The sequence below is a fragment of the Rhinoderma darwinii genome, chromosome 2 (assembly GCF_050947455.1).
Source record: "Rhinoderma darwinii isolate aRhiDar2 chromosome 2, aRhiDar2.hap1, whole genome shotgun sequence".
Lineage (NCBI taxonomy): Eukaryota > Metazoa > Chordata > Amphibia > Anura > Rhinodermatidae > Rhinoderma > Rhinoderma darwinii.
The window spans coordinates 262,899,006-262,917,526 of NC_134688.1; the positions used below are offsets into that span (position 1 = coordinate 262,899,006).

At 42.2% G+C, this 18,521-nt stretch overlaps 1 protein-coding gene across 1 annotated transcript; it reads left to right on the forward strand.

The window, feature by feature from the left end:
- Positions 1 to 3,733: 3,733 nt before the first annotated feature.
- Positions 3,734 to 18,112, forward strand: LOC142741124 (uncharacterized). The gene is made up of 3 exons (XM_075850521.1): positions 3,734 to 3,897; positions 14,731 to 14,770; positions 15,626 to 18,112. Exons 2-3 carry the CDS (start codon positions 14,737 to 14,739, stop codon positions 17,860 to 17,862), a joined length of 2,271 nt encoding a protein of 756 aa, XP_075706636.1. The 5' UTR covers positions 3,734 to 3,897; positions 14,731 to 14,736; the 3' UTR covers positions 17,863 to 18,112.
- The last annotated feature ends 409 nt before the right edge of the window (positions 18,113 to 18,521 follow it).

The window sequence follows — 18,521 nt, forward strand, 5'->3', positions numbered from 1 at the left end:
CACTCACTTTGCTGCTACGGTATTCTGCTGCGTATTTTCCGTCCACAATTCCACTATGTGTTTACAAGCCCTTACACTATTGAGGAAAAGGAATTTAGTGGATAAACTACTTAAAGAGGCTCTGTCACCAGAATAAAAATGCTCTATCTCCTACATCAGTTTATCGGCGCTGGAATGTAGTTACTAGCAATGTGTTTTTATTTTAAAAACGATGTTTTTTTAACAAAGTTATGGCGTTTAGAAAATTTATGCAAATGAGGTCCTTAATGCCCAACTGGGCGTTTTTAATTTTCAACCAAGTGGGCGTATGACAAAGAGGTGTATGACGCTGGCCAATCCGCATCATACACCTCTCTGTACACCCAAGCTAGATTCACTGAGCAGCGCGGTCTTGCGAGACCGCGCTGTGACGTCACTTCCGCCCACAGGTCCTTCATCCCTGCGTCTGAAGACGACATCTTTCGTCTCCGTCCAGGCTGCTGCTGCTGCTACTACCGATCCGACGACTGGGACTTCTCATCGGCCTGGAGGGAGACGAAAGATGTTGTCTTCAGACGCAGGGATGAAGGACCGGTGGGCGGAAGTGACGTCACAGCGCGGTCTCGCGAGACCGCGCTGCTCAGTGAATCTAGCTTGGGTGTACAGAGAGGTGTATGATGCGTATTGACCAGCGTCATACACCTCTTTGTCATACGCACACTTGGTTGAAAATTAAAAAACGCCCAGTTGGGCATTAAGGATAAATGCATAAATTTTCTAAACGCCATAACTTTGTTAAAAAAACATCGTTTTTAAAATAAAAACACATTGCTAGTAACTACATTCCAGCGCCGATAAACTGATGTAGGAGATAGAGCATTTTTATTCTGGTGACAGAGCCTCTTTAAACTATAACTCCACAAATTTCCACCTACTCAAATGGTCCGACTGCTGAATTTCAATATTGCAAGATAATGGTGTCCTTTATTAATTTAATTAAACATTTTATTTTAATGAAATTATCAATAAAAGATTACTCACAAACCATTACGTTATAAAAATTACTAGTTTCTTTTAAGTAACGACCCTGATACTGCAAAGAAAATACTTTCCATTTATTATAGTTAACGGGTGATGTTAGATTGGTGGGGTTTTGGCAGGCTTCACAACAGCGTTTGCCATTCCGTTCTTCTGCTTAGTCAATGGAGCAGAACAAGGGAAAAAAGGAAGCACCAGTTCCGTTGCATCACGGACACCACCGGCTGCCGACTGAACCCATTGACTTTAATGAGTTCTGTCGGGTTTCCATCGGGGTGTCTGTGGTTTTACCGCAAACAATAAAACAGCATGCTGCGCTATTGTTTCTGGTATTCTCGGCCGGATCTGTGACGGAGGCCCCTAACAGAGCCTCCAATGCCGATGGGAACGAGGCCTTAAGACTGCTGGGACCCCCCACCAATCCCTCGAACAGTGGACCCCGGTCTGCCATTCCTCTCAGCTGCACGACCAGGCTAGGAGGGGTATAAATGGAGTGGCGGTTGAGCATGCGCCCCCTGTTAATTCAAAGTCTACAGCACTTTTGGAAACAGCAGAGTGCCCATTCTAGTTATTTGGTCGGGGTCTCAGCAGTCAACTCCTCACTGATCTAAGTTATGCCCCGCCTTATACTATCGTAGGCCACAGATCATGCCTGCGGCCCATGGGGCACCAGGAGCCGACTGCCGCATCCGCTGCGCAGCCTGCTATAATAGGAGCTATGAGAACGGTAGGAAGTGCAGTGTGAGTCTGGCCAAGCGTTATAATTGTTTTTAATCCCCCTCCTTGAGGAAATTCTTGGTACACGCCTGGCCATAAAGCATGTGGTTTAAAATGCACTACTTTCTCATTTTATCCCTTTATAAATGTGGCGGAAAGTACAAAATATAGTAACCACACCAACTTGTTTACAAATGTTTCTAGCATGTCTCACACAGAGAAGAGTCGTACATGAGTTGCCTTCAATGAAGCTAGCCAAAGAACAAAATGTTGTTCTTGTGTATATAAAACCAAAGGAGTGAGTACCTTGTCTAGCAAAAGAAAGTCCGTGAGGTGAACTGGCGTAAAGAAACACGGTGTAATTGGATTCAGCACTATTAAAAGTTTTACCAATTCTTGAGAAAATAACTGACTCCAGTATACTCGTAATAGCTTTTGTCCAGTTTCAAATATATGATGTCAGGGATAGGGGTCCCTAAAGCGTCATCAGGCAGGATGGGATTGAGGTAACCCTGGTTCTCGACATAGGTTGGATTTCCTAACGTTGCAGACCCACCTATAAGACACATCCTGAGGATATGACATAAATGTGGTTGAAATAACCCTTTTAACCCCTTCTTGTCCTGTGCCGTAATAGAACATTGCGTCTTGAAGTTAGTCAACTCAAACCACCGCACAACACTGATAGCGTGAGCTCACCAGCAGAGAAGGAAACCATCACTTGCTGATGTTGGCTGTAATATACAGTCTACGCACCACTATAATGGCCGGGATCAGAGAGAATCCCGATCATTAACCCTTTAGATGCTGGGGTCAATACTGACTGGAGCATCTAAGTGGTTAAACAGAGGGAAGGGGCTCCCTCTGTCATTCCATCGGGGCCCCGTGAACAGGATCACTGATGGTTTACTATGGTCTGCCATGTTTTACACCGACAGATACAATATAATAATTTGCAATACAGAAGTAACGCAATGTATTATATGAGCGATCAGAAGGTCAGATGTTCAAGACTAAAAAAAAGTGGAAATAAAATGTTTTGAAAAAATATATTTTAAAAAAAGATGTCAAATTCAAAACATAAAATCGCCCTTTACAAAGCCCTTTATTTTGGAAAAAGGTGTAAAAATAAAAGAGAAACTGTAGATATTTGGTATCGCCGCATTCGTGAGCCGTATGATAAAATCAACACAGAATTTATCCCACACGGTGAATGTAAGAAAAAGACTAAAAAACAATGCAAAAATGATCAAACGTGATTAATTAGTATGTACCCCAAAATGATACAAATAAAAACTCGTACAGCAAAAAAACAAGCTCTCATAGAGCTCCATGGACATAAAAATATTACAAATCTTTGAATGCAGCGTCACAAAAAATATTTTTAAGAAAAAGTGTTTTTATTAGGCAAAAGTAGAAAAACATAAAAATATATACATTTGGTATCGCCGTAATTGTGGCGACCCACAGAATAAAGTTATCACGTCATTTATACCACACAGTGAACTCTGTAAAAACGAATCCCAAAAAAACAATGGCAGGATTGCTATGCCCCCCCCCCCCAAAAAAAAAAGTTATTAAAGTTCTACAATATATGTACCCCAAAATGGTGCCATTCGAAAATATATCTTAGTCCCCAAAAAGCATGGAAAAAAGAATAAAAATGGCTTTCGGTATGAGATGAAAAACCTGACAAAAATTGATGCGCCCTTTATCTGTTGTTTTTTTTTTCATTGATAACATGTGAAGGTAGAAGACCTAATAGTGGTAAACATTGGGCCTCATGCATGAAACTGTCGTCAGTCCATAAGAAGCCGCATTCTTTTATCCAGTGCATTATAATAGGCGACCTTATTACTTATTCTGGGCAACCATGCCACATGCACCGTTGTTGTAGTCCAATAACACACGTTTCTGCAAAGACCCCGTATACCGGCCACCGTGTATGTATACGGATGTCTCATCACTTCCTGAGGCAGGCATTAGCTCCCCTCCCCCGTCTTCCGCTGCCTCCCCTTCCGCTCTTATGTACCGTGCCCCCTCCTCCAATTACTCTGGGCTCGTGTGCTATACTCCATTGCTGCGCCTCAATAGCACAAAGTGTTTCGCCCGCCTTTCTCTGTGTTCTACACAATCGTTATACTCTCGGTTCTTCGGCTTGCAGTAAGTTTTACGATCACATCTAATCCGGCACATTGTTTATGAACTCGTATTGGAAGGCGGACATCCAATGTTCCCTCCATATAACGCTGCTTATACTTATAATGGAGGGTGAAATAATCAATAAAAATGACAAGGGTTAAGGTTGTCGGCATGGACTAAACGTATGTGTGTGTATTGGACTACACACTGGTGACTGGGATATAAGCAGTGACCTGGTGTGACCATTGTGCTTGTGTGAGTGATGTAGCAGTGTTCATTTTGTGCTAACTCAAGTGGAACAGCTTTACCATCCACTTGGTGCATTTTTCTATCCATAAAATATATCTATACTGAATAATAGAAAGTCCTTCATACTGGTCTATATGGGTGAATTTAAATAATTTTAATATAGTGGCAGTATATTACATGGCGCTGTAAAGACTTGGTCCCATAGTATCTTGCGTATTAATTCTTGACTACTAGTAGTATTTTCTAATGGGTGGTTGCTCAATAGTGAGAATGCGTCCGATATGAAGTAAGGTAGTGTTCACACTTTGGCGTGCAATGTCTGAAAAGGGTCTATTTAAAGAGTCTCTGTCACCAGTTTAATATCTCTATCTCCTACCTAATCTAATGCTTTGCTGATCACTAATGTGTGTTTTTTTAAAAAACAAACATTATTGATAAAGTTCCAGACATCGCCTCCAGCCGTGCTAGGATAATCCTCCCGGTGCGTGCGGCTAGAGATAGGGCTGAGCGATTTTGGCAAAAAAAGAAAATCTAGATTTTTTTTTTCAACGGTTGGGGCGATTTTCGATATGAATCTTTTTTTTTTTGGTCCTGTAGCGCCGAGTGGGCACTTTGGGGCGAGGTGACATTATAGTGTCTGAAGTGTGAGCAGGACCCTGTCCGTACCGGCCCCATGAGGGGGTTTTAATAAACGACATTATATTAATGTCATTTATTAAAACGGTACGCCGGATTTCCCAGCACGACCACGGTACATGTGAACGGGACACCTGGCATCATAGATATATAGGCAACGGTCACGCGACCATAAATAAATAAAATAGCCATTAAAAACGGATCAAATGTCAGTTTCTCATGTCCATTTTGCATGTGTCTCCAAATTCTCATCCATTTCCAGTCCGTCTGTACGTTTTTCATGGCCAATAAAAAAGATGGATTTCATGTGTCAGGGTTTCTTTTATTAATCCCCTGAAAACAGCAGTTCCCATGTAGATAGTGCCCACATAGTGCTATCCCCCCAATATAGTGCCACAATGCCTATGTAGATAGTCACACTTCCTTGCAGATAGCACCCCCATGTAGACCGCAGTCCCTTGTAGATAGCAACCCCACATGTAGGTCTCACCACCCCTTGTACATCGCAGCACAACCCCCACTCCCTTGTACATCGCACCCCCCCCCTTTCCCTTGTAGATATTGCCACTAGGAGCTGATTTCCCGGCCAGAGGTTGCCGATGCTTTGGCTGGGGATTCAGCTCCCAGTGGGAGCTAGGGTGGTGGTGCGATTAGCAAAGGGGGTGGTATTCACGCTATATACAAGGCGTCTTTGCTTCTCCGCGGAACTGCTGTTTCATACGCTATCATTTTGTTCAGTACAGAACAGCAGTTCCGTGGGGAAGCGGAGAACGGGACGGGCAGTGACGGGACAGAGCTTCCTCCTGCAGCACGGTGCGACGGCGCCACTAAAGAATCGATTCAACGATTCTGTTAAAACAATCGTGAGAGTCCTTGAGGGCAAATTAATCTAATTTTGATTAATAGCCCTAGCTGGAGGTGGTCTGGTCATTCTCCTGTCGCTCCGGTGAAGTGCGGAAGTCGCGTCACAGCGTGATCTCGCGAGATTACTCTGTGCTGTGAATAAAGCTGGGCATGCATGAAGAGAAGTGTTAAAAAAAAAAAACAGTAGTTATCTGCATCAGTGTTTATTGGATAAGGTAGGAGATGGAGAAGTATTAATCTGATGACAGCCTCTTTAAGGTACTAGATGGTGAAACCATGTTCGCTGTTTTCTTGGATTTTGTGAGGCAATACAAAAATGCCATGTATAGGGCGTGCATCAGTTATTGACTACATAGTATGTATGGGACTTCCACATTTTTGCATAATGTGTTAGGCTATGTACACATCGCGTTTTTACTCTACGTTTAGTGTTTACGCCGGGGAAGCTTCTGACGTACAGCTAAATGTGTCCATACGGCTTCGTTGCCGGACCAAGGCCAAAAGAGTGTTCTTTTTGCCACTGTCTGTATACCACAAAATAAGGTATGGAATAGCTTAGTAGACTTATACATTGAGAGGATGCCATAATAGCCTATGGGTGATCAATGCCACTTTATGGCATCCCATTCGATGAAAACCTAGCTAATGAATAGCCATTAATTTTGGTAAAGTTTATCTAGTATGGCGCAGAACTGGCAAGTGGTTCAACTTTTAGTTTTTACCTTGTTTGTTACTCTATGGCATTCATCACTGCCCTCCGTTAAACGTATACACCAAGAAGCTCCAGTGATGTAACTATCTATATACGGACAGTTCTCATTGGAGCTTCACCTTGGCAGATAGCAGAAGGAGTCTTTACAGTACTCTGGTCTTCTATAAAATGGCCGTCTTGCGCCCACACATCACCTCTAGACTCCTGAGCTTCCTTGGGCGGGGATGTCCCATGAGGACCGCCAACAAAAAGGTTCTCTACTCCAGTTTAGAGCTCTGCGCTGCCCAGGAAAGCTCCAGTGATGTAAGCCATAAATGGCCAGTTACGTCATTGGAACTTCCCTGGGCGGAGATAAAAAGCAGCTGGGGACTCCAGCTGCTTTAAAGGTCTTGCCCTGACACAATCGGGCTTGTGGATTTTTTTTGTACAAGCATAGAGGGGGATAGTCAGACTACCTTGTGGGTGAATTTGTGTTGAGTATGTTGGCTGGGGAGGTATGAACTGTATGGCTTAATCATGGGGTATGAGTGCCTTACTCCAGTGAGGGGTGGATGGGGCTCTAGTGCGGCCTCTGCCCGTGTAGTGTCTGCTCGTCGTTGGGATCGTGCAAAGAGGGGGCAATATAACCCCACTCTCTGCCTTTACAGTAGGATATGATGCAGTCTTCCATGGAAGGGTATGTTCACACAGTTTTTTGCAGGCAGAAAGTTTTTTGTTTTTTTTTTATAAGTGGTTTTGCACCACACGTGATTTTTGTCACCTTTTTTTTTTTTTTTAGCTATTTCTTCAACAGATTGGGAATAACCTCACGTTTATTATAACGTTTATTTCCATCTCCCGTTGATTTCAATGGGGTTTTTGAGGCAGAAAACGCCTCAAGATAGGGCATGTCGCTTCTTTTTCCCACGAGCGTTTTTTCTTGCTCGCGGGAAAAAACGCTTCCACCTACCATAGAAATCAATAGGTTGCAATTTCGGCCGTCTTTTGACGCGGTTTTTGCCACGGTTTCTGCGGCAAAAACTGCGGCACTCAGTGTGAACAGGGCCTTCGTAGTCTTCCCAACATATACCTCTGACAGAAAGCTCCGAGTGGTGTGAACATAGCCTTAGAAGACAAGAAAACACTTATATCAGACTGCACTTCTAATATAAATGAAATCTCTTTATTACAACCAAACACTTGTAAACAGATTATCATCTAAACCATAGATCAAGAAGAAAAAAAAAATATATCTGGAAATATGGGAACGTATATCAATGACTATGCCCCTATGTATGCAAGCTCAGAACTGTGTTAATACCCTTATAATATGAAGAATGTAAAAAAATATATACGGTCTAAGTCCCCATGCACGCAACCATAATTGCCATCCGTAATTACGGAATCTGTAATTACGGATGAAATTGCAGACACATTTCTATTGGCCACGGACACCTTGCTGTATATTTACTGATGTCAGGGCCGTAGAAATAATAGAATATGTCCTATTCTTGTCCGCAATTTCGGCACGGACTCGCCTAAGTATATGGGCGCTTCCGTAATTGTGGACAGATACAGATGTGTATCCGTAGCAGTCGGATACGTATTTGCGGACAGTAAAAACTATTACGGTTGTGTGCATGAGGCCTTACAGAAAATATCAAGGAAAAGGGTGGTTTGTCTATGGCTCCATGAGGATCGGAGGACGTGACCATGTTTTTAATTTTGGCTGTTTCTTTTGTATTTTGTAATGTTGTAATAAAGTTATTTTCCCTCATATTCGAGGTGCAGTCTGTGTTTTCTTGTCTTGTACTATTTTGTCACATTTTTATACATACTTACAAATGGACACAGCCAGGCCAGAAATGCTGATGAAAGGGCGAGCAGGTGCTTTAAATAATAATAGCCACTCCCACTAGTCTTGAGGGGAGTGGTGTGTGTGTGGTGCATGGGATGTGTAGTAAGAAATAATAAATGAAGTGTGTGTGCAAGTGTAATACTATAAGTGAAATATAGGGGGCAGTAATAAATGAAGTGCCTCAATAGAAATAAATGGATAATGGGGTGCAAGTGAGTGAAACATGGAGGGATAGTGTGTACGTCATGAGGCACATAGTGTGTACGTCATGATAGTGTGTACGTCATGTTGTTGTTTGGCATAGCAAGCAGGGTAGCCCGCTCTATGAATTATCAAGGCGTCACAAATAGGCTTCTACCTGGCTATACACGTTATGCCTCATGACGTACACACTATCCCTCCATGTTTCACTCACTTGCACCCCATTATCCATTTATTTCTATTGAGGCACTTCATTTATTACTGCCCCCTATATTTCACTTATAGTATTACACTTGCACACACACTATTCATTTATTATTTCTTACTACACATCCCATGCACCACACACCACTCCCCTCAAGACTAGTGGGAGTGGCTATTATTATTTAAAGCACCTGCTCGCCCTTTCATCAGCATTTCTGGCCTGGCTGTGTCCATTTGTAAGTATGGCCTTTTTCGGTGTTTTTGTATATGTCCCTGTGTTTTTATCGGTTCTGTTTGCACATTTTTATACATGTTGACTGGCACCCTCGATACATATCTGTGGTGCCCACTATTTTCTCTTTTGCCATTCAACGTAGCCTTAAATTGCAAAGGGAAAATCCGCAGTGAAAGCTCACAACAATGTCGCAAGATAATGGGCATGCAGCGTGTTTTAAAATCTGCAGTATGTCCTGGAATTCATATGAGATTTTTCCCTCCACGTGTAGATAAGGGCTCACACAGACGACCGTCTTCCGCATCCGTGTGCCGTCCATTGAAATAACTGACATCACACGGACCCATGAAAATCATTAGGGCTATTCAAACATGCGTGTTTTTTCATGTAGCGAGTGTCATGTATTGGTCAGTTTTTACGGACCTTGTCGCCCATTAAAGTCTATGGGTGCGTGAAAACCACAGACAGCACACGGATACACATCTGTGTGCTGTCCGTGTTTTACGCATCACATAAAAAAATAATTTAAAAAATTGCTTGCGAGTGCGTGAAGAACGAATGCCTCACAAAGCACACTGGTGCATAACGCAACGCATACAGACAGATTTCCGTGCGCTTTTTATGCACATAAATCTGTCACGCTCGTCTGAATGTAGTGTTAGGCTACATTCACATGAGCGTGTCCCATTTAAGTGTGTAAAAAAACACAGCGTGTTTGCGAGCATTTCATGTCCGTGTGCGATCAGTGTGCGTTGCATATGGCATCAGTATGCTTTGCGTGTGGCATGTTTTTTCACGTCCGTGCAAGCACTTTTATTTTATTTTTTCTGTAAGTAATGCGTAAAACATGGACAGCACACTGATGTGCATCCGTGTGCTGCATTTCCTTACCAACTGATGCGTGAAACACAGACAGCAGACAGATGTCTGTGTGCTGTCCGTGGTTTTCACGCACCCATAACTTCAATTGGCGACAAGGTACGTAAAAATGCACCAATATAGGACATACAATGCGTTTCGTGAAGCGGACACTCGCTGCGTGAAAAATCACGCATGTCTAAATAGCTCTGTGAGGTCTGTGTGCTGTGTTATTTCAACGCACAGCATACGGACGAGTTATTTGACATTCTTTTACAATTCTATAGTGCTATTAATCCCATCCTCTATATCTCGGTGATGAGTTAAAAGGTTATGTACCCCAAAATGGGACCAATGAAAAATACAGTTCATCTGGCAAAAAAAAAAAAAAAGCCCTCATACAGCCACGTTGATGGATAAAATAAGTAATGGCTCTCCGAATGCGGTGATATAAAAACGACACTGTATCCCAAAAGCTGCCCCTCGATCATCTAAATCGTGCTGCCATATCTAAAGCTGGCCATATGCATGATAAAAAATAAAAAAAACTATCTTAAAAACACTATGTTGTGTGTGTGGCGGGGGGACCCCCCCCCCTTCTTATCTTTCCCACCATGGCAGATGTCTGGGTTAAGAGGGCTTGGACATGTTGGATTTTTAACACGCCCGATCCTTTGCTCCTGTGGGAGATGAGCCGCTGCCGGAGGTGTCTGACTGCAGCTTATTCCCCACTCTCCATTAATATAACCATATATGCATTCTTGGCTGATACTACATGTTTATGGTGGAGTCTGAAAAAATAGCTGTCCTTTGGCAAGCCATCTTGTGTATGGTCAGCTTAAGGCCGGGTTCAAACGAGCGTGTTCAGTCCGTGATATACCGTGAATTTCATGGATCGAACACACTGCAGGGATCCGGGCTCCTAGCATCATACTTATGTACGACGCTAGGTGTCCCTGCCTCGCTGCAGGACAACTGTCCCGTACTGTAATCATGTTTTCAGTACGGGACAGTTGTCCTGCAGCGAGGCAGTGACGCCTAGCGTTGTACATAACTATGATGCTAGGAGCCTGGCTCCCTGCAGTGTCTTCGGTCCGGGAAATGCGGCTGACGTGTGGACCGTATATAACGGACTGAACACGCTCGTGTGTGGGGCTCCTAAGTGTGAAATGAAATGATGACATGTTTGCGAAGCTGCACTGTCTTTTTTTTTTTTTTGTTTGTTTTTTTTAACCGCCAAACACATCTAATATACACATGTTGTCATTTTAACTGTAAATTCTTGTCCGCACGGCGCTAAAAAAACCCATGACGTGTAAACCTGTCAAACGCTATTGTTTTTGTAAAGCGCTTTTTAAACTACAAGCATTTGTGATGTGCTTCGCTTTCAGCATGTTTTTAATTGGGTCTTCCATTGACTATGGGAATTGGGTGCGTTTTACGCATCAAAGGATTGACCTGAAGCTGCTTTTTTTTTTTTTTTTTTACGCCTTTTAAACGCGCGTGTAAAAAAATCGGCGTATGCACTAACCGTGATGTCAATGGGAAGCTTAAATCATGTGTTTGTTTTTTTTTGATGCATTTGCGCTGATAAACATGTCAAATACATGCCCTGTGAACAGGGCCTTACACCCCATAAAATACCAATTTACCAACTTGTTTTTAGTGTTTGGTTAGGGTATGTGCACACACACTAATTACGTCCGTAATTGACGGACGTATTTCGGCCGCAAGTACCGGACCGAAAACAGTGCAGGGAGCCGGGCTCCTAGCATCATAGTTATGTACGATGCTAGGAGTCCCTGCCTCTCCGTGGAACTACTGTCCCGTACTGAAAACATGATTTCAGTACGGGACCCTGCACTGTGTTCGGTCCGGTACTTGCGGCCGAAATACGTCCGTCAATTACGGATGTAATTAGTGTGTGTGCGCATACCCTAAACGTTAATAGATATTTAAATTGGGAAGGCAATAGAAAAGTATTTAAATGCCATAGAGAAAAAACATTTCCCAAACGAAACATACTGGCTGCTGGTCTTGTCCTTAGATCCAATGTTTATTCTTTTTACCAAGGTCCCCTAAGCAGTTAAAATATGAAGCTACAATTTGCTGTAGCTACGAATATTTCCATAAAAGGGGAGTTCTAAATAACATGGCCCCTACCTTTTCTTTTTCTTATGAGGGTATTTGGTACTGGAGGAGGGTAGGGGAATCCATTCCAGATCACATTTCCAGATATTCAGCCCAGTCTTTCTGCACTGGTCTGTGTTGAAAATAATGTGGCGTCCCTATGGATGCAATTTGCTGGTAATCAACACAACAACAGTTAGGGTATGTTCACACGAGGGCGTCCGTTACGGCTGAAATTACGGGGATGTTTCAGCCTGAAAACATCCCCGTAATTTCAGCCGTACCGGCATGTGCAGGCGCTTGAACGCCGCGTCCATTACGGCCGTAATTAGCGCTGCTATTCATTGGAGTCAATGAATAACGGCTCCAATTACGGCCAAAGAAGTGACAGGTCACTTCTTTGACGCGGGCGTCTATTTACGCGCCGTCATTTGACAGCGGCGCGTAAATATACGCCTCGTGTGAACAGACAAACGTCTGCCCATTGCTTTCAATGGGCAGATGTTTGTCAGCGCTATTGAGGCGCTATTTTCAGACGTAATTCGGGGCAAAAATGCCCGAATTACGTCCGTAAATAGGGCGTGTGAACATACCCTTTAATAGGCTCTGTCACCAGATTTTGCAACCCTATATGCTATTGCAGCAGATAGGCGCTGCAATGTAGATTACAGTAATGTTTTTATTTTTAAAAAACGAGCATTTTTGGCCAAGTTATGACCATTTTTGTATTTATGCAAAAGTCCAACTGGGCGTGTATTATGTGCGTACATCGGGGCGTGTTTACTACTTTTACTAGCTGGGCTTTCTGATGAGAAGTATCATCCACTTCTCTTCAGAACGCCCAGCTTCTGGCAGTGCAGACACAGCCGTGTTCTCGAGAGATCACGCTGTGACGTCACTCACTTCCTGCCCCAGGTCCTGCATCGTGTCGGCCACATCGGCACCAGAGGCTACAGTTGATTCTGCAGCAGCATCAGCGTTTGCAGGTAAGTAGCTACATCGACTTACCTGCAAACGCCGATGCTGCTGCAGAATCAACTGTAGCCTCTGGTGCCGATGTGTCCTCGCTCGTCCGACACGATGCAGGACCTGGGGCAGGAAGTGAGTGACGTCACAGCGTGATCTCTCGAGAACACGCTGTGTCTGCACTGCCAGAAGCTGGGCGTTCTGAAGAGAAGTGGATGATACTTCTCGTCAGAACGCCCAGCTAGTAAAAGTAGTAAAAACGCCCCGATGTACGCACGCAATACACGCCCAGTTGGACTTTTACTTTAAACACGCCCACTTGGACTTTTGCAAGCCTCATTTGCATAAAAACAAAAATGGTCATAACTTGCCCAAAAATGCTCGTTTTTTAAAAATAAAAACGTTACTGTAATCTACATTGCAGCGCCTATCTGCTGTAATAGGAGATAGGGGTTGCAAAATCTGGTGACAGAGCCTCTTTAAGTGATGTCACTGTGAAGCGGGAAGTGCTGAAAACATTAATGGTATAAATATACTGTACTTGTTCATACTGTGTTTGAAGCCGCTAGCCCAGGCAGCTGAGTGGGTTCATGTCACTGAATAGACACACTTAATAATCTGGCTATGTAAAATCTGAAGCCTAACAAATCAACATGAGGCCCATAGCAAAATGTTGAGTCTTGCTTTTCCCAAATATTTTCAGTCACATAAACCTACATAAACACTCTCAATACGCACCGAGAAATGCCTACACCTATATAGGGTTGTCACGATACCAGAAATTGGACTAAGATACCGATACTTCGTGTAGTATTGCGATACTAGATACCAAAACGATACTTTGCCAACAACAATAATAATAATAAAAAGTTCCTTCATTTTCTGATGTGAGGAGCGTGATGCACCTCACTTCAGAAAATGGAGGAAATATTTTTTTTTATTATTGTTGGCAAAGTATTGTTTTGGTATCTAGTATCGCAATACTACACGAAGTATCGGTATCTTAGTCCAAATTCTGGTATCGTGACAACCCTAGTGCACAGTATCGAAACAGTATCGAAGTTTCGATGCATCCCTACACCTATATATTCCTACATAAACATGTCTTCATAGCTATCAATATGAGCATTTGTATACACATGTAGACAAAGAATTAAACATGAAGATCTCTATCTCGTTCAGTATTTGTTTACCGATAATAGTTTTGAATACGGTACTAAAAATCTATCTCCGTGGTTGCTGCAAACCTAACTCCACAGGAGACCTAATGTCAGACCTGCCCAGTGTGAGTGGCCCTGTCTATTATGTGGTGAAGAAGCTAGTCCCAACAGTTAGAAAATATCCTGCATTAGGGTCCATTCACACCGTTTTTTTATACGTGGAAGCCACATCTGAATCTGTGCCGAATAATAACCCAAATGCCCCCCCCCCCCCCCATTGATATTTATTTATTTATTTTTTTCCGGGCGGCTCTTAACCGCTTGCCTGGGGAATAAAGCGGCATGCTCTGATCTATTGAAATCAAAGGGAGGCAAAAAAAAAAACGTGACGATAGTTTTTTGCGGTTGTTTTTGCCTGTGGTTTTTGGATTAGATTCAATGGCTGTGGACAAAAAAACGCTCTAGAAAAAGCATCCAGAAACGCTGGTAATTAAAAATCGGCCTGTCAAAAAAAAAAAAACTGTGTGAACTTGGCCTTAACCTTTTCAGGACCAGACTAATTTTCGTTTTTATACTTTTGTTTTTTCCTCCCCGCCTTCAAAAAGTCATCACTCTTATTTTTTTCGTTGATAGCCATATGAGGGCTTAATCTTTACAGGATAAGTTGTGCTTTCTAATGGTATGATTTAATGTTATGTGCGATGTACTGGGAAGCTGGAAAAAAAAAATCAGAATGGGGTGGAATTGGAAAAAACCAGCAGTTCCGCCATTTTCTTATTGCTTTTTTTTTTTTTGTTTAAAGTGTTCAATGGACGGTGAAAATGGCTACCTTTATTCTGCGGGTCAGTACGATCACAGTGATATCAAATTTATATAGGTTTTGTTACGTTTAAGAAAATGTAAAAAAAATTTGGGAAAAATAAACAAAAAACCCATGCAGGATGCCCCATAAAGAAGCTACTTGTATGTAGCATTGTTCCAGCAGAGGGCGCATCTCAGGAGTGTGTGACAGGTAAGTATGAGGGAGGTACTGATGTTACAAAGGGGGGGTGGTGAGTAGTCTCGCTGTGACTACTTGGGGAAGGAAGTTTTTATTTGACTGCTGAGGGAAGGCCTAACTTTGGCCACTGGGAAGGCGGGGGTGCTATTGCTGTGGTTACTGTATTGACAAGGTGAATGGGGTCTGTGTGGTGATTGCTGTTTAGGGAACACTACATAATTGGCTATTTGCAGAACGTCTATGACTACTGAAAATAGAGGGAACAGCGCTATGACTGCTGGAAGGGGAGAGGAAAGGTCACTGCTGTATTTACTTTTTGGGGGTTAAAGTTACACCAACTATTAGGTTGGTGGGTTTGTGTTGCGTATACGGTGTGTAAGGATGAGAGGGCACCTACCATTACCACATGTAATGCCAGTCTCATAAATCTGGTTTTCTTAGAGGCACCACATGACTACATATATTGCACCTCTACGATGAAGTGGATGTGCTCGTGTATTTTTGGATCAAGCAAGCTGTGTAACCAGCGTTAGTCGCCCTAAATGAGAATTTAGGATATTCATTGCACACGCTGGCCATGCTTTAGTTCAATTGAGAGCAAAATCTCTATTGCCAGGCCTTTTTTTTTATTATTGTACATTTTGACATAAGTGTAAATATGTACTTCGCTGACTTATTTATATTGTTTGTTTCACAGGTACAATGCCTTCTTGTGTTGTGCAGGGCTGTTTTTCTGGAGGAAGGAGAAAGGAGGAAGGAGTCATTTTGCATGTGTTCCCAAAAGAAAGGGAGATGATAAAAAGATGGCTTATAGAGACAGGCCAAGACTTTGGGGATATTGAAGCCTTTACAGATAAAATTATTGAAGGAAAAAAATATGACACATATAGAATGTGCTCAAAACATTTCAGAGAGTATTGCTACACACAATCTGATGGTTTCCGGAAAAGTTTGCGCAAAGATGCAATACCAACTGTCTTTGATCTCCCATCAACCTCTACTGAAACATGCATCCTCCTACCATCTGGCAAGAGGAAAAGAATTGATGACGAATATGACGGTTCATTTCTTGAGTACCAGTTTAGTCATGGAGAGATTTGCCCCACTTGTGGGCATGTTTTTGAAGAAAAGCCAAAGACTGATGAGAAAGGAATAGTTACTGAACCTATGGGTAGAAAACTGCGCTCAACACAAACCGATCCAAGATGGGGAAAGAGAACCATATCAACTGAAACTAAATTTAAAAAATACCACAAAAAAATCCAGTGTAGGCGGCTTTCGGAAAAAAAATTAAAGAAATTGTCTCTACTGAGCACTTCCGCTAAACATCAGTTGATAGGGACAATAACAGACAGTGAGGACAGTCTTGACAGTGAAATAGACAATGACACTAACAGCAGTAGTGGCAGCCCGAAACATGAATTTGATTCAACTTTTCAACTTGCTTTAACTCCCCGTAATGAGCCCACAAAAATGGAAGTATCACATTCTGATCCGCTAGATCTGAAACTTTGTGCAGAAGAGACCCACTCCATATGCAGTGATCCTGTAAGGGACCGCAAATTTATAGTTTTTGAAAGCTGCCTAGATGAACTAATCCTTTCAATGCCATGCAGAGGAGAGCAAGGCTGTGATCGACCAATTGTTAAAATTTGGAAAGAAATAAATGGTACTTGCATAACTGTTCATGTGTCTTGTGGAAATCACCGCTATAAACTTTGGGAAAGCCAACCTCAAACTGGAGGAATACCAGCAGGCAATCTATTACTATCATCTGCTATTCTGTTCAGTGGATTAACCTATGTAAAGGTCCGACATCTTTTCTATATTCTGGGACTTGTGTGCATAGATAAGTCAACATACTTTAATAACCAAGGTAATCATCTCTTTCCTGCTATCAATAATCAGTGGAATTTAGAACAAAGCGCGATTATAGATAACCTTAAGAAAAGACCACTCTGTCTGGCTGGGGATGGCCAGTATGATCGTCCAGGGCACTTGACAAAACATGGTATCTACACATTGCTGGACGTCAACAGCAAAAAAGTTGTATCTTTCCATGTTGAACCACTTTCTGCTGGAACTTCCTCTCATGGTCTAAAAACAGAAGCTTGCAAACTAGTTCTAAGAAGTCTTGTAAGAAAGCAGTTAAACATAAAAATTCTATGCACAGAAAGACAATTGGGCCTTCGTAAAATGATCAAGGCCCACTTTCCTACGATTATACACCAATATGACATCTGGCATCTTTCAAAATCAATCGGCAACAAGATGGTCATGGCTAGTCGGAAAAAAGATTGCGAAGAACTAGCCAAGTGGGTTAGTGCTGCTAGAGACCATCTGTGGTGGAGCGCAAGTACCTGCAATGAGGAACTTTCCCTTCTAACTGAGAAATGGAACTCTATCCTATTCCACATCGCTAATAAACATTCATGGGAAGAGAGTGAAAGTTACAATAGTTGTAACCATGAACCAGTGGTTACATCTGTATTGGGTCCAAAGAAATGGATTCAGGAAGACAGCACCGTTCACAATGAAGTAAAAGAAGTGGTGTTAAACCGGAACTTGCATAAAGACCTACAGCATATGTCATATTTTTGTCATACCAGGGAGCTGGAGGTCTACCGCAGTGCCATTCGGAAGTACCGGCATAAAAAAAAACACCTTGTTATAGATGGTATAACCGCACGTACACAACTAGCTACGATGTATCACAACAGTAATGTACACCGTGTCCAAGAAGATGTGAGAATGGCTTCAGAAAAATATGCACTGGGAACCACACGTTCCAAAGCTCAGAGACAAAAGCTTGTTAAAGCTTTATATAAGCCTTCAAACCAAGAGTTTCTGTTTCCAATAATGTCTGAGGTTATACAGATGGCCCCAAAAAATCGTAACTTTAAGCGGGTACGTCCTAAAAGAATCAGGTACTGAGAAGGTTGAGGATGCAGACTGATGCTTTGAAGGTTTTTTCCAATATAATAAACACTGGTTACAGTATTGCCATTGTGACTGTATATTTGAAGAAAAACTACTTTTGTCTCACAATAAAGGTTTTAAATAAAGCACTTAGAAATGTGATGTTCCAATGGGGAAGGTTTTCATATGAAATATATGGCATTAGGTTTTTCTTAAAGTAAAAAGTACATCTGAGTCAAAGTAATTTTAGTTTTTTTTTTTACGAATAAACGTACAATTTTAAATAAGACATGTTATGTTATATGACCATTTTATTTTTTGAAATTTAATGAAAATGTATCCTTTTTGATTTTGTCGTTCTAAGGTTGCGTTCAAAGATGGCAAATATTGTATCGGCTGCATTGTCCACATGTTACATGCTGATTTTGATGCAGAGGTCACCAATTTCTTCCTTTGCATTATAGGGAATTCTGCAAATTTGTGAATGAGGTTTTGAAAACACCATTCACATGTATTAAACTGCAGTTTTTCACGTTCGAGGTGCATCCGTGCTCAGCGCTGTGGGACGTGATATCGCGCATTCCCCATGGACTAGTCTATGGAGGGATGCGTGAAAAAATAGGACATGCCCTATTTTGTCACGGACCATTCACATGGTCAGTTTAAACAACGGC

What these genes read in the sequence shown, in the direction of transcription:
- LOC142741124 (XM_075850521.1), top strand. Translation starts at nt 14,737, where the DNA reads ATGGACGGTGAAAATGGCTACCTTTATTCTGCGG. An exon ending in TGGCTACCTTTATTCTGCGG is followed by an intron (nt 14,771 to 15,625) that starts GTCAGTACGATC and finishes TTTGTTTCACAG; the next exon opens with GTACAATGCCTTCTTGTGTT.